Source organism: Hyperolius riggenbachi, chromosome 4 (genome assembly GCF_040937935.1).
Source record: "Hyperolius riggenbachi isolate aHypRig1 chromosome 4, aHypRig1.pri, whole genome shotgun sequence".
Classification (NCBI taxonomy): Eukaryota; Metazoa; Chordata; class Amphibia; order Anura; family Hyperoliidae; genus Hyperolius; species Hyperolius riggenbachi.
In genome coordinates, this window is record NC_090649.1 from 289,802,541 (window position 1) to 289,826,304 (window position 23,764).

Consider the following 23,764-nt stretch of genomic DNA (forward strand, 5'->3'; position numbering starts at 1 on the left):
TTTGATGCAATTCGTTTTGCCATTGGTTTGCAATTGCAAATCAAACTGAATCGAATCCCGATCGGACGTGTCGGATTTAATCGAATCGTAATCTAATCGTACAAAGAATCTTGTGTAGATTGGGCTTTAAGGTGCGTACACACGCACTACTTCCACCAACGACTCCCGTTGGGTGGACGTTCAGCCAATAGTAGCGCGTGTTTATGCGCTGTTGGCAGACTGATGAGGCTGTTTCTGAACGATCCGCTGAGCGCTGTCTGCAGACAGCGTGTACACATGTGCTACTGTCAGCTGAACGTCCACCCAGCGGGAGGATCTAATGGACCCGTCGTTCCCGGCGGTATGGTGTGTGTACGCACCTTTAAAAGAGCGCTGTTGTGTGTGTATGGGGCTTTATACACCACAATCTACAATAAGTTCAGTGGGTTAGCAAACTACAATTGCAGGATGTAATGAAGACTCTAGCACAGACCATTTAATTTCTGTAGGACCACACTGAAAGGAAGCTCTGCCATCCTGTTGATTAGACTGGAAATGCATTTTTAAAGGTGTGTTTTTTTTTTTTGTTTTTTTTTTAAGAGTTTAACATTATTTCATTCGTTTTGCAGAGTTGAACTGATGGATTATTTGGACAGTATTGACTGCACTCTGGAAGATTTCAAAGCGTTATTGTCAGGACGCCAGTTCAGCATAGATCGGGACCTGCTGGTGGATGTATGAAACCTATTTTATCTGCTTCCTTGTGTGTTCTGCAGAATAGAATATAGTATATAAGCCTGCAAATGTATTGAATCCCAGCATTTTTTACACAACTTTCTGCAGGTTTTTTTTTTTTTTTTTTTTTTTCTCCTGTAAATCCCTCTGTCATTGTCTCCGTGGAGTCTTTATTTTATTGGTTGTATTTGTTTCCAGGGCATTACCAGTGGATTTGAATAGCAATTCAGGCAAGGTTATTGGTGTGAAATGGAATGAGCTTTAGAAAAGAACCCAAACTCTAGCTTTTACTTTAGCACAAAGGTGAAAGTTGTGTCTACTGCTTGTTTCATTATCCGTGACCTTCTCCTGGAAAGGTGGGTCAAGGTTCAGATAGATGGTGGCTGTTTTCAGCTAAAAAGCCACTATAGGCTTTCCAAGTCAAAACATGACTACTGATTGAGTGAAAGCTTATCTGGCTGCCTATGGCAAACAGGTACTTTTATTTTTGTTCTGATCAGGGAGGTTGCTCTGCACAACATACTGTACATTTTTTGATAAACCATCTTGTTTATCAAGGGTATTAGGAAGACTGTACAATACTTTAATGGATTATCATTGTTCTGTATCGTTCAGGATGTTGCTGTGTGGTAACTTTTAATTTTGGTATTCAGATTTTAGCCTTGAATACTCATTGTTGCACTTTTTCTTTCCAGATTTTCTCCAGTAATGTTCAAATGAGTCCTTCTGACTTTCTAAATGGGCCAAAGGTATGTGTATCTATACAGATACATCCTCCGTTTCTTCACTGGGTGCAGAAATGGGCAGTGAAGTCAGAATGGACAGTTGACAATGTATCTAATTGTTCATTTAGTTCTGAGTACTTCTGCCCCTCTGTCTCTGGACTGCGTGTGCGCTCCTTTACACCATGATTAGCATGTGACACTTGATGTAATGGAGCGCACACGCGGGCTGCAGAGGGGCAGAGGAGACAGAGGGGCAGCGTGCTGAGCTGATCGCTATGCACCGGCCAGAAGTGAACAGGGGAGGACATACTGCGGACACAGGGCACAATATGTCTGGGTGGGGGGTCAAGAGAGTCGCCGGGCACCGGGAGGAATTTTAGACTAACGGCGGCAGACGGGAGGGGGGGGGCAGGAGGACGAGAGGTATGTAATTTTAACCCCCGACACACTGCAGCTATCATTTTTTTTTTTCGGTTGAGGTGTCCTTTAAAGACTTCTGTGTCACTGCATATTGTTGAAAATCATTGTTTGAAAGATCAAACTACTGTACACTTTCTCCAAACATTCTGCCTTATGTTGTAAACAAGTAGCTTGTTTCTAACGTAAAAGAAGCGACTACTACAGCCTTGACGTCTGCTCTGGTCCGTACTTAAAGAAAACCTGTACTGAAAATTAAAAGTCAAAATAAACATACACAAGTCATACTTACCTCCTGTATAGTCTACTGTTCAATCTATTTTTCCTCTCCTGCGTCCTGTTTGTCCACTGTGATCAATGGAATTCTCCGTCCTCCATTTTGAAAATAGCCATTACCTCATAACCGCTTCCTGGTCAGCACACAGTTAAACTGTAACATCGCCCACTTGAGCCATAGGGAAACATGGACACATAATTTCTCCTCTCAGCTGTAACTGACAGCAACTGATATATAACTGACAGCAACTGGTATATTTCAGTTCTGACAAAATGTTGTCAGAACTGGAAGGGATCATTGTCAGAAGAAAATGGTGAGCTTCTGAGAGGAACTGATGGCAAGGTAACTATGTAATATTTATTTGAAGTTACCTCGTGTTTATTTTAAATACTTTTACTCAGTACAGGTTCTCTTTAACCCTGGATTCCAACATGTCTTGGAGGTAGCTGTGGCTGTCTGGTTTCTAAAGACCACTCTCTCCACACTAAAACACAAAAGTGTAATTTATTTGTACATTTTATTTCCCATCACCTCTAATGCAAATACTATTTGCATCAATCAAGAGGTCGTTCTGTTGTGCCTAGAATCTTCAATCAACATATTTTCAAGTAGTATGCATTTGTTTTCTGCATTTCACTTCACCTTGAAGGTCTTGATTGTAATTATTGTTTTTGTTCTCTTCTGTAGTTGGAAACCAAGGGAATTGAAACATTAAAAAATGGTGAAATCCTTCAAGGACCACCAGGTTGTAATACAGATGGTCCAAAATCAGGTTTGTTTTAATCGTAGTTATACTGTTTTGAGTTTCTAAGGGTTCAAGGTGAGGTCACTGCTTAAAGTGTACCAGAGCTCAGATAAAAGGCAGAATCGATACTTACCCGGTACTTCCTCCAGCCCCATAAGCTGGAAGTCCACGACTGTTGCAACTGAGCCTGTTACAACAGCTGAAAGGCATACCGCGGGAGGACGGCAAGGACTGCCTTTTAATTGAGCTCTGGTTTTACTTTAAAGGAGAGCTCCAGCACACTACTGTTTGCATACCGCATATCTATATACCTATCTAACAGCCATTGCTGTATCTACTTAAACTGACGGTAATGTTTTTACCACACATCTGCCACACTACCAAATTCAAAGATTTCCTATAGGGGTTTATAGTGAATTGGATACATCTATTTATCTCTATGGAGACGATATTGCCGATATTATGACATATACATTGGCTTGCAAAAGTATTAGTATTACTGCCACAAACATGAATCAATTTTATTGGAATTCCACGTGAAAGACCAATACAAAGTGGTGTACACATGAGAAGTGGAACGAAAATCATACACGATTCCAAATTTTTTAAAAAAAAAAAAATCAATAACTGCAAAGTGAGGTGTGCGTAATTATTCAGCCCCCTTTGGTCTTAGTGCAGTCAGTTTCCCATAGACATTCCCAGTGCTAATGACTAAATACTGCCCCAGTGTGTAATCTAATGTCAGTACAAATACAGCTGCTCTGTGACGGCCTCAGAGGTTGTCTAAGAGAATATTGGGAGCAACAACACCATGAAGTCCAAAGAACACACCAGACAGGTCAGGGATAAAGTTATTGAGAAGTTTAAAGCAGGCTTGGGCTACAAAAAGATTTCCAAAGCCTTGAACATCCCACAGAGCACTGTTCAAGCGAACATTCAGAAATGGAAGGAGTATGGCACAATTGTAAACCTACCAAGACAAGGCCTTCCACCTAAACTCACAAGCCGAACAAGGAGAGCGCTGATCAGAAATGCAGTCAAGAGGCCCATGGTGACTCTGGACGAGCTGCAGAGATCTACAGCTCAGGTGGGGGAACCTGTCCATTTGACAACTATTAAGCCCAATCTACACAATACGATTCTTTGTACGATTCTATTTACGATCAGATTTAAATCCGACATGTTCGATCAAGATTCGATTCAATTTGACTTGCCATTGTTTTGCAATGGCAAATAGAATTGAATCTAATCCCGATCGGACATGTCTGATTTAATCGGATCGTAATTGAATCGTACAAAGAATTGTATCGTGTAGATTGGGCTTTAATCGTACACTACACAAAGTTGGCCTTTATGGAAGAGTGGCAAGAAGAAAGCCATTGTTAACAGAAAAGCATAAGAAGTCCCGTTTGCCACAAGCCGTGTGGGGGACACAGCAACCATGTGGAAGAAGGTGCTCTGGTCGGATGAGACCAAAATTGAACTTTTTGGCCAAAATGCAAAACGCTATGTGTGGCGGAAAACTAACACTGCACATCACTCTGAACACACCATCCCCAGTCAAATATGGTGGTGGCAGCATTATGCTCTGGGGGTGCTTCTCTTCAGCAGGGACAGGGAAGCTGGTCAGAGTTGATGGGAAGATGGATGGAGCCAAATCCAGGGCAATCTTGGAAGAAAACCTCTTGGAGTCTGCAAAAGACTTGAGACTGGGGTGGAGGTTCACCTTCCAGCAGGACAACGACCCTAAACATAAAGCCAGGGCAACAATGGAATGGTTAAAAACCAAACATATCCATGTGTTAGAATGGCCCAGTCAAAGTCCAGATCTAAATCCAATCGAGAATCTGTGGCAAGATCTAAAAAACTGCTGTTCACAAACACTATCCATCTAATCTGACTGAGCTGGAGCTGTTTTGGAAAGAATGGGCAAGGATTTCAGTCTTTAGATGTGCAAAGCTGGTAGAGACATACCCTAAAAGACTGGCAGCTGTAATTGCAGCAAAAGGTGGTTCTACAAAGCATTGACTCGGGGCTGAATAATTATGCACACCCCACTTTGCAGTTATCTATTTTTAAAAAATGTTTGGAATCCTGTATGATGTTCGCTCCACTTCTCACGTGTCTGTATATATATGTCTATCTATCTATCTATCTATATATATATATATATATATATATATATATATATATATATATATATATATATATATATATATATATATATATATATATATAAATATCTGCTCCTCTGGCCCCCGGTCTGTACGGAATGCACCGTTGTCTCCCTGGACTGGCTGCATCTGTTGAATTTTGTAGTTCCCGCCAAAGTCTCACATGCGCTGCAATGCATGCTGAGAGATGTAGTTCATGGATGTGAGTATGAGATCTTATCTCACTTTTTACTGTTTAGCTCATATCTACTTTTCAGGAACCCAGTCTGAATTCCCAAGCTGTTGACAAGCTCTTTTGCATAGATAACTCTTGCTGTACTGGAAAACAGAAAGGGACTTCAGACAATTTCTTACTTGGGCTAGTATTATGTGTACCTATGTTAATCAAGTCACTTCAGGTACTCTTAAAAGGGGCACTACAGCGAAAAATTATAAAATTTAAAATATGTGCAAACATACACAAATAAGTACATTTTTTCCAGAGTAAAATGAGCCATAAATTACTTTTGTCCTATGTTGCTGTCACTTACAGTAGATAGTAGAAATCTGACAGAAGTGACAGGTTTTGGACTAGCCCATCTCTTTATAGGGGATTCTCAGGGATTTATTTATTTTCAAAAGCACTTAGTGAATGGCAGTTGCTCTGTCCAACTGCCAAAAAACTGTGTAGGGAGCAGGGAGGCTGGGCAGCATCCTTGTTTAAATCCTTTTTAGGGAATATCTTTATAAAGAATAAAAGCCTTGCTGAGAATCCCCTATGAAGAGATGGACTAGGCTAAAACCTGTCACTTCTGTCAGATTTCTACTGCCTACTGTAAGTGACAGCAACATAGGAGAAAAGTCATTTATGGCTCATTTTACTCGGAAAAAGTGTACTTCTTATTTGTATATGTGGCCCCACATGTCCTGAAGAGGCGTGAAACTCACGTGAAACAGCTGTAGACAGAAGGGGCATCTGTTGTATCTGTTGCTGTGTGGCTTTAATAAACAGAAGTTATCCTATGGAGTGCCGGAGTCTGTGAATTTTTCTTCCTTGACTATTTGTATATGTTTGCACATATTATACATTTTTGCTGTAGTGCCCCTTTAAATAAGATTCTCATTTTGTTTGTTGGAGGAGATGAATGTGACTAGAAGTTTGAGACTAGAAATGGTCAATAAGATACAAATAATTCTAGCTTCCATGCAAATTGTATCCAGATTACAACTGGGCCCTTCAGAATCAGCAGAAGGTGAATTTTATCAACCCTGTTCCAAACTGTATGCATGCCAGAGTTATAGGTTTGACCACCTCTAGTTGACACCAGTCACTTTAAAGCCCACCTCCAAAACGCAGACCTAAAATACAATCTTCTATCTTTGTAGTCGAGAGCTCAGATGTTACCTTCTTGTATGAAATTAGGCTTCAGAAGATAAAAAGAAGCTTAAGTACTTGCCATAAAATCCTATAAACCAGTGTCCCAAGCCTTCAGACCCCAAGCTGAAACTAGAATTCCGTGCCTGCCTAAAGTAGGAGAGAGATATTGTAGGGTGTAGCTTTCTTCTTAGCGTTCAGTCTCCTATGGACAGGACTGTATCCCCAGTTGAAAGTTCCCCCCAGGGAACACTAGCGAGATCATGTCTTGAAATTTTGATCACATGACCAGAAGAACTGAAATACAAGTGCTTTGTTATGGCTTTATGGCTTTTTTTTTTTTAATGCCTAAGTTGCATCATCCCCACCGTTCTGCTCAAGAAAAAAAAGTTAAGGAAAGGGAGGTGCTGAAGGGGGTGCGGCCAGAAAATTAACAAAATTCAGTAACCCTTCGCACACTCGTAAACAAATGTTCAAACAAATGCAGATTCACTCATCCAGGCACCTGTTCTCCCTACAGCTAAGTTAAAAGCCGGGGTCTTAGTTCACAGAAGAATGCATTCTTATGCTTAGTCACCTACACTGCGCAGAAGTACCCAGGTAAACGTAGGTGTCCTAACTCTGGCCCTGTAACATGCATAGTGCAGACATGCAAACATTCATTGCATCAAACCTATCAAGGGATTAGGAGCACACATCCTATCCTGGGACAGATAGTGCAACTTACCAATCGCACAAGGGAGCTAACATAATGTATCCATGCGCACCATGCGCATACACCAGCATAAGCTGTGTGCATGCTGACAAAAAACACAAACAGGACTGTTCTGCTCAGGCTGAACCCATAGTGCAGGAAAAGGCCATTGCCTAGGCTCATGAGCAGGTACTATAACGGGTGCTTTATTCCACAACTGCTTCGGCACATAAAAACAAGCATCTATGAAAAACATTTGTTGCAATTTGATAATCTTGCATGTGACCCTGAAGCTGTGAATAGCATTAACCTGTAGCTTTTTATTTGCAGACAAACAGCTTGTACAGTACACGTCCTATCCCCTTATGGCTTTTCTGGATGGAGATACTGGAGGATTCATGTCAGAGGTTCCGAATGCCAAAGCAAATGATATGGACAATCTGCTGGAATCTAGCTTGGATTCAGAGCCCACACAGAGCAAGCTGGTGCGCCTAGAGCCACTGACTGAAGCAGAAGCCAGCGAAGCTACTTTATTCTATTTATGTGAACTTGCTCCAGTGCCTCTAGACAGTGACATGGCTCTACTGGACAACTAAGTCCTGAGATACTGTACACCTGTATATATTCATCAAAATGATGAACTATTTATTTAAAGTATCGTTTTGATACAATTTTTTTTCTTCCCAATGTTTTTGCAATTTTTAGACACTGGGGTTTCACTTTTTTTACGCACACAAGTTATCTTACGTGTTTTTTGTTGTTTTGTTTTTCCTCTGACATTTTAGGACAAACTCCTTTTTTTTTTAAACAAGTTTTTTTGTTTTTGTTTTTTTTAGTCCAGGTTTGCTTTCAGTCATGTCTACCTTAGTTATAGGCTATCACCTAAGCTCCAAAAAAACTGCACCATCTTTCAGGCCAGATGCATTAGCTAGTATCTTGTTCTACATACTTTGGCTGCCATGACTTTAAAATGTGCAGTGTGCCTTGGTGTACATCAGCAGTAGCAGATGGAGCATGTGTGGACCTGAGCAGTATGTTGCAATTTATATGTGCAGAGAAGATTGAACTAGAAACAAAAGTGCCTGTCTTTTCTAGTGTTTTTTTGTTTTTGAGGGACCAAATGAACATTTCTGTTGTTACAAGTGGGTCTTTGATGTAAACCCATTCATGCACTAATATCTGACAGTTGCTTTAATATGGCAGTGACATGTTTTACTTCAATAAAAAAAAAAAAAAAAAGTCTGTCCATATTCCCTTACTGTTCAAGTGACTGACAAAGTGTTTCCTTTTTTTCCCACTTGGAGTACCCCCAAAACTGGGAAAATATTGTTATGCGAGCGCCTTCACCTCAGACATCTTCTTGGGTCCTCATAGCAACATCCATTATTTATTTTTATTTCTTTTTAATGGATGTAAAAAGACCATTGGAAGTTGACTAATTGTTTTGGGCAGTAAAAATGTTTGACAGAAAACTGACCTTTGTATTTTACAGATCATACAGTACATGGTACCATGGAAAATAATTAAAAAAAATGTAATTTTAAAAGGGTTGTGGTTCCTTATACCGTAGTAGAAAGTAGAAATAAATATTATCTATTAAGCTTATGTATGTGTAGATGGTATAATGACAAGGATTCCTTAAACATTTTTTTTTTTCCCTTTGTAATATCCTATTTGTTAAAGGGAACCCAAAAAGTTATTTACCCAAGAGGAAGCTTTTCAGGATTCTATTGAGGCTTCCCTCTGTGCTTCAATATCTCCACCTTAATCTGCTTGGGGCCGCTCTCCTGCCGTTAGGAGCGCGGCCGTGCAGTAGTAGCACATGCACAGCACAGAGCTGCTCTGGCTTAATGCACATGCATGGAAGAGGCGGCACAGGGCCCTCATGATTGGCGACAATGCCTTCATCGGGCTGCGCTCAGTAAGGGAGGCATCAGAGCACTGAGGGAAGCCTCCATAGGATTCTGAGGCTTCCCTGTCTTTAGGAAAATACTGCATTTGGACTATAAGAGAAGAGAAGAACGGAACTATGCGGGGAGGCTGCACAATCGCTGGAGCCAATCTGGGTAATGTATATAGCGGCTCTATCGGGGGAATAAGGGGGGGGAACAAGTTTGCTAACACTAGCCTAGTGTTAGCTAACTTTTAATACAACCAGTAAACCTATTAGATTCACTCTGGGGGAGCTCAGGCTAGCAAAACCTCCTGAGTGGCATACCACTCAGGAGGTTACAAGGACAACTGTAGTGAGAATATGGAGGCTGCCATATTATTTTCCTTTTAAACAATACAAGTTGCTTGGTTATCCTGCTGGTCTATTTGGCTGCAGTAGTGTCTGAATAACGCCAGAAACAGGCATGCAGCTAATCTAGTCAGATCTGACAATGTCAAACACCTGATCTGCTGCATGCTTGTTCAGGGTATTTGGCTAAAAGCATTAGACACTGAGGATCAGCAGGACTGCCAGGCAACTGGTATTGCTTAACCCCCTTGCCGTTCCAATTATTTCGGCGGCGGGGGGGCGGCGCAACACTTTTTTTTTTTTTTAATATTTATTTTGTTTTAATTCATATAGCTAGCCTAGCGCTAGCTACATTATAGCCACTGACAAGCAGTATCCCCCTACCTATCACGATCGCTGCCGGCGCTCTCTGCAAGCAGGAAATCCCGTTCAGAATGGGATGTCCTGCTCGGCTTCCCATGGCGACGGGGCGGGATGACGTCACGGACGTCAGAGGGAATCCCGATCTACCCCCTCAGTCCTGATTGGCCAGGCTGCGCAAGGGGTCTGGAGGGGGGGGGCGCAAGAGGTCTGGAGGGGGGGGCGCGGCGGGTAGCGGCGAATCGACGGCGATCGAGATATGCACACAGCTAGCAAAGTGCTAGCTGCGTACAATAAAAAAAATTGTGAAAACCGGCCCAGCGAGGCCTGAGAAATCCTCCTGCGCAGGTTACCCCGAGCTGAGCTCGGGATAACCGGCAAGGAGGTTAAAAGGAAATAAATATAGCAGCCTCCATATAATACACACTTCAGTTGTCCTTTTAAAGGACACCTGAAGTGAAAATAAACTAATGAAATAAACAATTGTATCTATCCTCCTCCTCCTAAAAATGTCTTTTTAAAATAGTCCACAGCTTTATATTTAAATCTTTTTACGTTTTTACTTTTTGTGCTCAATGACCCATTCATTGAAGTATGCCAGAGCTAAAATCTATGAACTATTGACCCTTTTTATCGCTTTCCTCCTCTCAGAAGCCATTTTCTGCTAGGAAAGTGTTTTATAGTTGTCATTTCTTATCAGTGAGGGTCACACTGTAGTCTGACCCAGTCCTGACTCAAACATCAGGTATGTAATTGGCAGTTCCTGTCTAACTTTTTGAGGCAGAGATAGAGGGGGGGAAAAAGGAACATAGGAGGAACATAGTTATTTCTGTGCTAGGTACTGTACTTGCACATCTATCTGATCATGTCACATGTCACCTTGGGTATCCTTTAAGGATAGAGAAGGGATGTGGACAGCTCCACAGACTGCTGTTTAATAAAGCACAATATCTAAGGGCTGGCTCATATTTGTGCACTTTTCAGCGTTTTGCTAATGTATCCCTATGGAGTCATGCTTACTGCAGCGTTGGCGATTTGCATAAATCACAAACGTGCTGCATGCAGTGCATTGGGGCAATTGCAATGTGATTTTCGTTCTATTGCAGGGGAATCACAATGCAAAATCGTGATTTGCGTTTGTAGTGTGAACTAGCCCGCATACTAACACAGGAGGTCAGCCTTGCAAAACCAGTAGGGAAATCAAAGAAAAAAAATGGAGGCTGTCATATTTATTTTTAACCCTCCTGGCGGTCTATTAGAAACCGCCAGGGGGCAAGACCACCAGGGGGCAGCGCAGCACTATTTTTTAAATGTTTTTTTTTTTTTTTTTTAAATCATGTAGCGAGCCCTAGTACAGCGGCATCCCCCCGCCCGATTCGATCGCCTCCGGCGATCTTTGATGAGGAAATCCCGTTCAAAGAACGGGATTTCCTGAAGGGCTTGACGTTCCTGAAGGGATGACGTCTAAGGAAGTCCCGATCCACCCCTCAGCGCTGCCTGGCACTTATTGGGCGGCGCGGCGATCTTGCGCGGAGCGGCGGCGATCGGAATGCACACGCAGCTAGCAGTGCTAGCTGCGTGTTGCAAAAAAAAAAAGAGAAATCCTCCTGCGCGGCATAGCCCGACCTCAGCTCGGGCTTACCACCAGGAAGGTTAAACAATACCAGTTGCCTGGCCATCCTGCTGATCCTCTGCTTCGAATACTTCTACCAGCCAATTTGTCCTAAATGCAAACATCTACTGCCAAGCAGTTTTTCGACATTTTGCACTCAGGTTTACTTCGGATTTTTGACAAAGAAAGCCTACATGAAATACAGTAGGGCATATATTTTGTTTTTCTGTAATGAATTGGGCTTGAACACAAACACAGTTTTATACTTTTTCTGTAGATATAACAATTTTTGAGTGAAATATGTATAAAAAAAAGTGGAATTTTTTTTTTCTAATGACATTTACTGACAAAAATATTACCGTTTTTATAAAGGCCCTGATTCTGCTGAATCCAACGATACCAGATATGTATTGGTATCCCACTTTTCCTGTCCTAGAATAGGTGCCACCAGTACAGGTAGCCAGAAATAGATGCTCCCAGTACAGGTAGCCAGGAATGGGTGCCCCGGTATAAGTGCAGCTAGTATAAGCAGCCAGATATAGGTGCTGCTGTGAGGAAGAGGCCAACATCATCATACCTCCACATGGGCCCCCCTGCAGAGCTGGAGCCAAGCTGTGCAGTGTGTAATTACTCACCCGATCAATCGCGCTATGCGGTGTCCCCTCCTGCAGCATATACACCTCTCCGGCCGCCCGATCTCTGTATGACGTGTATGTAATCATGTGTCGTACAGGAAACAGGAAGAAGAGTGGACAAGTGGCATGGAGTGAGTGATTGGGTAATTACACTATTACCGCTGCTCAAGCTCTCTAGACAGAGGACGGGTCCCCACTGCTTGCCGTAGCACAAATTGCCAAATAATGTACCTAGTACGTTGTTGGCAGTTGAAGCCCTTCCCTGCCAAAACATACCTAGTATGTACTTGGCAGGGAAAAGGTTAAACAATACCAGTAGCCTGGCAGTTCTGCTAATCTCTGGCTGCAGTAGTGCCTAAATCGCACACCTGAAACAAGCATGCAGCTAATCCAGGTCAGAAACACCCGAACGGCATGCTTATTCAGTGTCTATGGCTAAAAGTATTAGAAGCAGATGATAATCAATACAGCCAGTCTGCATTGTTCAACCACTTAAGGACCACAGGCTTAAATCCCCCTAGTGACCAGGCCATTTATTTACAAAATAGGCCACTGCATCTTTAAGGCCTTGCTGCAGGGCTTTACAACTCGGCACACAAGTGATTTCATCCCCCTCCCCCCTTCCTTTTCTGCCCATAACAGAGATTTCTGTTAGTGGGCTATGATCACTCCCAGGATGTTGTTTTTTTTTTTTTTTTTAATAAATATTTATTAAACTTCTTATTTTATTTATTTAATAATCCTGCCTCCCCCCCCTCCCGTCACCAGTATATATGACAGCGATCAGCTGGCATAGGCTTCAGCCAATGAGAGCTGGTTGCTCTCCTGTGTCCCAGGGGGATAGCCGTGTCACACGGCTGTCCCCAGTACAGCGTTGCCGTAGATCACAGCGCTGTACAGACTAAATAGACGGTGGTTTTGCCGTCTAACAGTCTCCTAGCGGTGATCGCCAATCAAAGCAGAGGCGTGCGCGATCTCCTGCAAATCCCTGCCTCAGGACTTTACGGTCTTTTTGTCGTTAGGCGGTCCTGGAGCTGCTGCCACGGTCATGCCCATCGGCATGATGCGGTCGGCTAGTAGTTAAAGTAAACCTGAGATGATTAAAGGGACTTAAAGCACCTCTCATGGGCATGCCTTTAAAGGACAACTGAAACAAGAGGGATATGGAGGCTGCCATATGTATTTCCTTTTAAACAATACCAGTTGCCTGTCTGTCCTGCTGATCCTCTGCCTCTAATACTTTTAGCCATAGATACTGAACAAGCATGCTGCAGATCAGGTGTTTCTGACATTATTGTCAGATCTGACAAATTTAGCTGCATGCTTGTTTCTGGTGTTATTCAGTCACTGCTGCAGACAAATAGACCAGCAGGGCTGCCAGGCAACTGGTATTGTTTAAAATTAATATGGCAGCCTCCATATTCTTCTCACTTCAGTTTTTCTTTAAAATGGAAAAAAATTATACATACCTGGTGCTTTCTCCAGCTCCCTTCAGGCTGCTCGGTCCCTCGCTGTCCTCCTGGATCCTCTGCAATTTGGCCTGGTAATTCCGCATACACGGCCTGTCACTGGGAGAGTTCTGCGGCTGCACAATACTACCGGCAGGCACAGAACGCTCCTGGCCATTCGAGCGGCTGATGGAATTCCCGGGCTGCCTAATGGAAGATAGCGAGGGACAGGTCAGCCTGAAGGGGGCTGGAGGAAGCCCCAGGTATGTATAACTTTATTTTGCCTGTCTCAAGTACACTTTATAAGGCTTACATAGCCTCCATATTCCTCTCACGTAGGGCTTGTTCACACTGAAAGCTCTTGAGCAATGTTTCTCAATGTGAGCATTTTCACATGAGTGATGAGCTTTCTTTCCAATTGCAAATGTGGATCCTGCACCATTTCCAGGGCATTTGCGCTTCAATACAGGGTGTAGAAGTCGCAAAGTTCTTGAAAAAGAATTGGAGAGCCCTTTTAAAAAATAAATACATTGGCCTCGATTCATAAAAAGCAGTGCGATAAAAAAAAAAAAATCTTTGTCGGGGAAAATACCACACTCGGTATTTTCCCGGTCTGTGTGCTAATTCATAAAGATGTCCCAAGCTGCTGTTGAAGGTCAGTAAATTACTGCAGCCCATTGAGCGGTAGAGTAGAGCAGTGTGGCAATATCTCTCTTTTGCCCTGCACAGATGACTCGCACAGACTTTCCCTGCCTGCACAGATGACTCGCAGACTTTCCCTGCTTGCACAGATGACTCGCACAGACTTTCCCTGCCTGCACAGATGACTCGCACAGACTTCGGCTCCTTGCACTTCACATTGTTAGCACCTCACCAGAGGTGTCGGTAACTATCGTCAGGCTTACCGATTGTTGAAGGCTTTATGAATTTACATTTGCTGACAATTTACTGACATGTGTTGGAGGTAACTACAGCCAAGTCGGTAATTTATCTCCCTGGTCGGTAATGTCAGCTTTTCATGCAGTAACGGCCTTTATGAATTGACACATTGCTAAGTGGTCGGGAAAGTCTGCTGTTTTCAGCATTACCGCATGCGGTAATGCTTAATGAATTGAGGCCAATGTGATTATTCAGTTCCAGGTCAAAGAGTTCACTTCCTGATTGTCATCAGGAAGAAAAAAAATATCCAAACAAAAGTGCTCAAAATGCACATCGCTCTGAAAGCGCAGGAAAACGCGCTTGCTAATGTGAACTAGGCCTAAGTGTGCTTTAAGAACTTATTTCTATTACAAGTGTAGCTATGTGGTATGCAAGGACAACAGAAGTACAATTGTGCTCATAAGTTTGGCAATACCTTGGCAGTATTTGAAACTTCTTTTCACTCATGGTTAGTGGTTGCCTGAAGCCATTTACTGTCAAACACCACAGCTGTGTTGACTCTTTTAAAATCATTATCACTGCAATAACTACCCAAGTGACACTGATCAAAAGTTTACATACCATGGTGGCTTGACCTGATAACATGCACACAGCTTGGCACAAACAGGTTTTAACCCTCCTGGCGATATGGAGTTTCGGTGGCTGCGTCCGCGGGAGGGATTTCTGTAATAAAACTTGTTGTAATAGTTGTAGCTAGCACTAGGCTAGCTACCAGTGTCCCCCAAGTCCCCCGCACCTCTATGATCCCCCGGCTTATATTTACCCAGCTGCGATCCCGCAAGAGCCACAGCCTCTGCAATCCGCTTCAGTCGTCGATATGGTGACGATCGGACACGACGTCATGAGCAGTCCCGATCCTCCCCATACCGAAGCCTGGAGCTGATTGGGAGGCTGCGCCATTGTGGAATCCCTGGGGGGGTATGTATTGCGGTGGCGATCAAGAGGGGACTGGAGGGACTTTGGGGACACAGGTAGCTAGCTACAACTATTACAAGTTTTATTACAAAAATCCCTCCCGGGGCCATGCGATCCTCCATGGCGGCTACCCCGAGTGTAGGTCGGGGTTACCGCCAGGAGGGTTAATGGCTGTTAAAAGGTAACCATTGTCCCGTGAACTTACTTGTAATTAGTGCATGTGTATATAAGTTGGACCCCCTGACAGACATATCGGCGCCGGTAGACTTGGGCGCTGGATATAGCCGGTATATGGCTGATCCTGCTTCTGCACAAGTCCGGCCCGTGTTAATTACTATTCCCCCTCCAGGCCACCATGGATAGTGGGGGAATGATATAATTCGGCTTCGGAGACCGAATTATGTTTTTTAAGCAACTTCGGCTCCGTCTTCTGAAAAGCACTGCTCCGCCTGACAGACCCATGCAACTTGCTACACTGATATTTTTTGGATTCTAAGGACCCGTTTCCACAAGCAGTTGATAGGCAGTGAAAAGCCTCTCACAACTGCTTGCTGCTGCCTGGTAAGGGCTAGTTCACACTGGGCGCTTTTCTAGCAATTTTGGCAGAGTTGCGGATCGCTGGCGATCAGGCAAATTGCTGGAAAAGCGCTACAGCAATGTATTTCAATGGAGCTGGTCTCATTTAAGCGATTTTAGGAATCGCAAATGCAGTGCATGCACCATTTTGAAGCGATAGTGCTTCCATTAAAGGTATAGAATCGCTTCAAAATCGCTTTTTATTTAAGTGCAACGATTTTTTAGCGCTATTCCCATCAAAAACTACTACTCAGCAATCACTGGCTGATTGCTACACTCTGAAATCACTCAAAAGTCGCTTTTGTACTGGATACAAAATCACCCGCAAAGCGCTAGAAAATCACTAGGTGATTGCCAGTGTGAACCAGCCCTAACTGCTTGCTGAGCACACAGTTCAGCTGGGCCCTTAGTCATGGGGAAAGTAGAAGAAATGTCAAAGGATCTTCTGGAAATTGTATTTAAACTCTATAAAACAGGAAAAAAATAAAAGAAAATATCTAAGGAAATGAGAATGCCAATCAGCAGCTTTCAAACTCTAAGGCCTGGGACTTGCTAGCAGCGTTTTTCTAAGCGTGTGTGATTCAAAAAGCTCTTGCTAACATAATGCTATGGGAAATTTTTAAAACCTCCTATCCCTCAAGTGGCATCACACCCATAGCATTATATAAGCGAGAGCTGCTAGTGGGTTCAAGGCCTAATTAAGAAGTTCTGTTGAAACTAAAACATGGTCTGGTAGACCAACTATGAATTCAGTCACAACAGCCAGAAAAATAGACCAACTATGAATTCAGTCACAACAGCCAGAAAAAAATCCTCAGTATGCAAGGAAAAACCCACAAATAATTTCAGAGGAATTACAGGACACTATAAAAAAAAAATATGGTGGGCAGTTTCAAGATGCACAGTAAGGAGGCACTTGAAGAAAGATGGGCTGTATGGGGCTTTCTTCTGGCAACTTGACCATGCAGCCCATCTATAGAAATGCAACAAAGTATCCCATTTGCAATATTTTATTATTATTTTAGTATTTATATAGCGCCGACATATTACGCAGCGCTGTACAATATATATATATCTTGTCACTCAGTCCCTCAGAGGAGCTCACAATCTAATCCCTACCATTGCCATATGTCTATATTATGTAGTGTAAGTACTGTAGTCTAGGGCCAATTTTTTTTATTTTTTTTTTTGATGGAGCCAATTAACTTATCTGTATGTTAATATGTCTAACAGCACAGAGACGAGCCTCAAATCTTCTGGCACAGTCATTTTAAGTAACGACTAAAATTTAACTTTTTGGCCACAACCATCAATGCTATATTTTGAGAACAGTCAACGAGGCCTATGATAGAGGTACACCATTCCTACTGTGAAACATGGTGGAGAATCACTGATGTTTTGAGGATGTGTGATCTACAAAGGTACTGGAATATAGGGCAAAATTGATGGCAATATGAATGCAGTAAGTTATCACAATTCTGCATCAGTGTTGTCTCATTTACTGTCACTGAAGGGGATAGGCACTGCACTAGAGAGCAACATAGGTTACATTTGTTGTTGTAGAAACCCACAGCCACATGCATTGTACAGTGGAAACAAGGTCTTAGTCACATCTTTTATTGTAATTAAAGGACCACTGTCGCAAAAATCTTACAATTGAACTACTTACTGCATCTTGTGCAGTATATTCACTGCCTGGCAAAGCTTCACTTGAAGTCTCAGGGCCGTGACTATAAATCTTCAGTGGTGGGCAGCCGCCACTCGCTCCTGTTGTAGCCCGTTAGCGGAGAGATGAATGAATGGAAACGCAGTTCCCATTAATTAATCTAAGTCCCCGATGTCTATGAGATGAGCAAACACTAGTGCACATGACAGGCCTGAGCCCTGCCACTACTCGGGCCCCCAAACCAGCATGTAACACAATAGGGGAGCGCAGGCGAGCCCTGGAACTCGCCCCCACCAGATGCCTGCATTCATTGTACATTCCTGGTGTTACAGTGCCACGCATTACTTCCGATTCACATACTTAAAGGGAACCTAAACTGAGAGGGATATGGATGTTTTCTTTTAAACAATACCAGTTGCCCGGCAATACCAGTTAGCTGCAATTGCTTGTTTCACACAACTGAAACAAGCATGCAGCTAATCCAGTGTGACTTTAGTCAGAGCACCTGATCTGCATGCTTATTGAGGGGCTGTGGCTAAAAGTATTAGAGACACAGGATCAGCAGGAGAGTCAGGCAACTGGTATTCTTTTAACCTCCTTAGCGGTATGCCCGATACCGTGTCGGGCATACCGCCCGCTGTCCCCAGGAGTCCCCCAATAAACTTTTGAGCGAGCGGATAGTTCTAATATCTTCAGCTAGCACTAGGCTAGCTAGCAGTGGTGGTCAGCATCCTTAGATTATGTTTGATTCCCCCCCCCCCCCCCCCCCGATCGCTGCTAAATACATTACCCCCCCTGGATCCAGAGATCGCGCAGCCTCCCGGCACATCTCTGGTCCTCTCTATGGGGAGGATCGGGTCTGCGCATGACATCATGTTCGATCCTCCCCATAGTGAAGAGCGCAGCTGTCCGGATAGGCTGCAGCGATCGCTGCATCCAGGGGGGGGGGGGGGGGTAATGCATTTATCGGCGATCGGGGGGATTAAACTTAATCTAAGGATGCCGACCACCGCTTCTAGCTAGCCTAGTGCTAGCTGAAGATATTGGAACTATCCGAGCACTCAAAATTATAATGAGGGACTCCTGGCTGCAAACCCACCGGCGTGCATAACGCCCAGGAGGTTAAAAGGAAAAATCCATGTCCTTCTCAGTTTAGGTTCCCTTTAAGTATGTGAATCAAAAATAATGACCGACGACATCTTGTGGCCAAATAGTTAATTACTCTAAAATCCACTTATTTAACCTATTTTGGTTCCTGGGCGTAGAAACTACGTCCAGGAACCATGCGCGCTCCCGCCGCCGATCGCGCACTTGCACTCCCGGCCCGCGGTTCGTTAGCCAGGCAATCAGTGAATCGGGCTATGGTGCCCGATCACTGATTCCTCTCCCCCGCTGAAAAAGCGACAGCTTCTCTCGAAAGCTGCGCCTTTTCTGGCTGTTACCTCCCCCATGCGTCGCTCTAAGCGTGTGTTACGCTTAGAGTGACGTTATGTAAACAAACTCATGGCCGCCATCTTGTGGCCAAAAAGTAATACTACAACCAAAAGTAAAAAAAAATTAAAAACACACATTTCCATTTTAAACCTATTGTTTACATCCCACCCTCCCAAAACTACCCAAATAAAATGTTTAATATATATATAAAAAAAAAAACATGTAAATATTTACCTAAGGGTCTAAACTTTTTAAATATCAATGTAAAGATATATTTCTATATTTTTTTTATTTTAAACTTGTAAATAGTGATAGATGCAAAACGGAAAAATTGCACCTTTATTTCCGAATAAAATATTGTCGCCATACATTGTGATAGGGACATAATTTTACCGGTGTAATAACCGGGACATATGGGCAAATACAATACGTGACTTAATTTTGGAGGCATGTATTATTTTAAAACTATAATGGCTGAAAACTGAGAAATGATTTTTTTTTCTTATTCTTCCTTTTAAAATGCATTTACAGTAAAGTGGCTCTTAGCAAAATGTACCCCCCAAAGAAAGCCTAATTGGTGGCGGAAAAAACAAGATATAGAGCCGTTCATTGTGATAAGTAGTGATAAAGTTATAGGCTAATGAATGGGAGGTGAACATTTCTCAAGTGAAAACGACGGAACGCGAATGGGTTAATAAAAATCCCAAAACTGAGACTTTTATAATTAACCATTTCCCTCCCACAGTACCCAAACTTTTTTTTTTATAGGAAAAAATAAATTACATACAAAAATACATAAGTAGGGACTGAACTTATTTAATATTTATGTCAAGAGGGTATATTACTGCTAATTTTTTTATGTATTGGCTTGTAATTAGTGATGGATGCAAAACTGAAAAAATGCACCTTTATTCCCAAATAAAATATTGGCAGCATACATTGTACTAGGGAAAATTTTGTAAACAATGCAATAATCGGGACAAATGGGCAAAAAAAGTGTGTTTTATCCACAGTAGAATGTTTTATTTTGGCCAAAAATTGAGAGAATTAATTTTTCTTATTATTCCAATTAAAATTTCTTAGCAGAATGTACCTCCCAAAGAAAGCCTAATTGGTGGTGAAAAAAAAACAAGATTATAGATCATTTTGTTGTGATTAGTAGTGATTAAATTATTGGGGAAAGAATGGGAGGAGCGCTGACAGGTGAAAATTGCTCTGGTCCTAATGGGGTAAAAAACCCTCAGTGGTCAAAATACATGTAAGCACATAGAAATAAGAAGCATGATTCTTCCAGAGTAAAATGAGCCATAAATTACTTTTCTCCTATGTTGCTGTCACGCACAGTAAGTAGTAGAAATCTGACATTAACAACAGGTTTTGGGTTAGTCCATCTCTCCATAGGGGATTCTCAGCATGGCCTTTATTCTTTATAAAGACCCTCCTTGAAAAAGATTTATAAAAAGATGCTGGCCAGCTTCCGTGCTCACTGCACACTTTTTTAGACAGAGAAACTGCCATTCACTAAGTGCTTTTGAAAAGAAAGGAAACCCCCCATGAGGAGATGGGCTAGTCCAAAACCTGTCGGTTCTGTCAGATTTCTACTACTTACTGTGAGTGACAGCAACACAGAAGATAAGTAATTTATGTCTCATTTTACTCTGGGAGAAATGCACTTATCTGTATATATGTTTACATATATTTAAAATACTAAGATTTTCGCAACAGTGGTCCTTTAAACTTGCGTGCCCCCCCCCCCCCCAAAAAAAAAAACCCGGCACCTGTAACTTATACAAGCTGCAGTAAAAACTGAACATATTGTAGTAAGGGATCCGCTAAATGCTGCAGTGTGAATCTGCCGCTGCATGTAGAAAATGACACAAAAGGCAATTTACTGCTTTATTTTGTAAGGTAACATGTTAATAGTTCCACACAGTTCAATAGGAAAAGAATGACCTACTCAATCACATTCAGCAAATACAATAACCTTGGTCTTGTATTACATGTGCAAATCAGATACAAATGGATTAATTCAAACAATGTACAAAAACACACACACACTTGTTGCATTACATACAGTACAAATGTAATACTGTACACTGACCATACTAATGCCAGCTTCACATAATGAAAAAGGTTCTGTTGCTCTACCATGTACCAATTACAGCACTGACCTAGACAGGTGATCACTATTTCAGCTGCTGCGTGAATCATCAGTGTACAGTTTTGTTACTATGTATGAACAATATAAAACAATGGGAAGATCCATACATAATGAGAGGGCTTCACTAGTTTAATGCAGACTGTACATACCATTCTGACAAGTACTCTGCAGGAGAAAGGAATAGTTTCCTTAAAGTTAATGTATATTATGGTAAGTTTGGGCTGCTTGACCTAACAGACTGCTGTAAAAGCAGTGCGATGTTTTCACCGATACAAAATGACAAATCATTGTCCGGCCATGTAAAAACTGCCAGTAATAGTTGATGCACATCCATTGCAGGCACCAGCATTGTTACTTTCAGTGCTAGTTCTGCTATCTGTGAGGAAGGTAAGGCTAGGTTTCCATTTGTGCGGCGGCATGCGTCTTGCGAGACGCGATGCCGGCACAGCTGTTGCCTCTCGCAGCCGAATCCCTCTAGCCGTGCTATGCGCGGCTATGGGATTCGGACAGTTACGCACAAAATTATGCTGCAGGGCCTCAGATTTTTCCTCGGCCACGAATTCGGATGGCTCTCATAGACTTCTATAGGCTGCTGAAATCCATCAGAATTTGTGGGCGGGGAATCGGCCTGGATTCGCAGCAGTGGAAACCCGGCCTCAATGGCAGTACTTAGCAAGAGTCCAGCTCATGTATGCAAGTCAGTTTTTGTGTGCCAATGTGAACTATTCACTAGACTGCAGAGGGCTACTGCTGCTTCCATATAAGACTTCTTTAACGTTTCAAGGCTTTGTTTACATTATAGGCGTTTTTGTAAAATTTTAAGCGCGGGCGATTTTCAAAATTGGAAGCGCTCTGCAAAAGCACTTACAAAAACGCCCACAAAAATGAACGAACGTACGTGAGCCAAACGTAATGTGAACAAGGCCGTACTGATCACTTGTTCCATAGCAGGGCATTGGGAAAAGCTTTCAGTTAAAATGCATATAATGTGAACTGACCCATAAGGAAACAGATACTGGACTGCATGTCAGTTGTCCGTTCAGTTATAACTAACAGAAACTGATTCAGTGTGAATGGACCCTTACATGTAATTAAGGTGGCATGAAATTTGGGTGCAGTTGAAAAATGGCTCACCATGCTCCTGCAAAAGCCCCAGTGGCGTTAATTACCATCCCCCCTCCAGGCCGCCGTAGACTGTGGAGTAAGACATAATTAGACTCCCAGCTATTGCTGACAGCTGAATTACGTTGTTTTTATCGTAATTTGGGCTCAGTCCCTGATGGCGCCCAAATTACTGACTGAGCGCCGCTGTAGCCATAGTTCCCGATAAAGGCCTATGGCGGTGCCTGGTGCTCCCAAATTTCCAGCGTTTTGCCTGACGCCCTTAGACACTTTATATGTGTACCTGTGGCTGCAGCATTCAGTCCCAATGAATATGCAGGTTTTACAGCCCACACTGTCAGGGCTCTTTCACACGACAATGCATGCATGTCACAGTGCATTATAGCATCAGCAGCACAGTAGAAACCAACGGGGAATAGTGTATGTTACATCACAACACATAGGAACGCACAGCTGTACTGTGAACGGTAACATGGAAGTCTATGGACTTCCACATTACCATGTGGATTATGCACTGCATCATGACTGACAGCGCACATAGTGTGAATGAGTCCTCATACAGGAGCCTGGATCCTGTACACAAGCATAAGTATTTCTAGAACTTATATATTCTGCAAGTCCTGCTTACTCCCATACAAAGCTATTAAGAGCATCAGTAAAACCAGTTAAGGGGGAAAAAGCCAACTCTCTAACAGTATCCTAAAAACAGCCTAGATGAAGATCCACACTAACAAATTTCGATGAGTGGTGTGTGATTGAAGGACATAACCACTTAATGTAATATCAAATGTTCACTGGGAAAAAAAAAAACTATTAAGTGAAAACATTTCTTCTGTTAAATACTAGATGAAGCATGACACACTACTGAAGCAATCTAATAGACTGCAATGATGAATATGATTACTAGAATGATACTACCTATCGAGCACTGCTTTGATTAGCTGGTCTGTACACAGAATGTAACATCATGCATGGGAACTGCAGAGAGAAGCATGCAAACTGGCTAACGTGTCTATATATAGTGTAGTGCTCCTGGCACATTTGGAGAGAGATTGCACACAGAAATCTTGCTTCATCTTCAACTAGTCAAAGTCACGATTGGTCAGCACCAGTGGAGCAACTAGTGTCCAAACGTAGAGCACGATGCACACCCAGCTGGAGGAGATTTTCACCCACACAGAAGGCCATTTGCTAGTCATAGTTTCATAAGTAGAGTCGGGGCTGAAAATAAATAAAAATATATTTCAATATTTAAAAGTGATAAAAAAATATATATATATACACCGACTGGTTTATTCACACACAAACATGATTCAGAGATTTCCCACATTCTCTCCAATATGCACTCCTGCAATGCTTTCATGGGTGCAGCCTTATTCCAAAATGGATTAAATTCATTTATTTTCCTAAGAATTCTACACACAACACCCCGTAATAATGTGAAAAAAGTTTACTTGAGGCTTTTTTAAAATTTATTAAAAATAAAAATCGAGAAAGCACATTCACAGCCTTTGCCATGCAGTTCAAAATTGAGCTCGATATTGACCCAATCAT

General features: G+C 42.4%; 2 protein-coding genes across 3 annotated transcripts in view; one reads left to right on the top strand and one right to left on the bottom strand.

Annotated features, from left to right (window-relative positions):
* The window catches only part of HSF2 (heat shock transcription factor 2), a 35,156-nt gene extending 26,814 nt beyond the window's left edge, over nt 1-8,342 (top strand). The window contains exons 10-13 of one of the 2 annotated variants that reach the window (XM_068231390.1): nt 609-714; nt 1,410-1,463; nt 2,821-2,905; nt 7,431-8,342. In XM_068231390.1, the coding sequence (XP_068087491.1) occupies nt 609-714; nt 1,410-1,463; nt 2,821-2,905; nt 7,431-7,696 (511 nt within the window). In that variant the 3' untranslated portion in view covers nt 7,697-8,342. The remainder of the gene's footprint in view (nt 1-608; nt 715-1,409; nt 1,464-2,820; nt 2,906-7,430) is intronic. The other variant, XM_068231391.1, reaches the window with a different exon arrangement.
* Nucleotides 8,343-20,810: 12,468 nt separating this feature from the next.
* SERINC1 (serine incorporator 1) overlaps nt 20,811-23,764 on the bottom strand; it is a 39,424-nt gene continuing 36,470 nt past the window's right edge. The window contains exon 10 of the mRNA XM_068231393.1: nt 20,811-23,431. Coding sequence (XP_068087494.1) covers nt 23,293-23,431 — 139 coding nt within the window. The 3' untranslated portion in view covers nt 20,811-23,292. The remainder of the gene's footprint in view (nt 23,432-23,764) is intronic.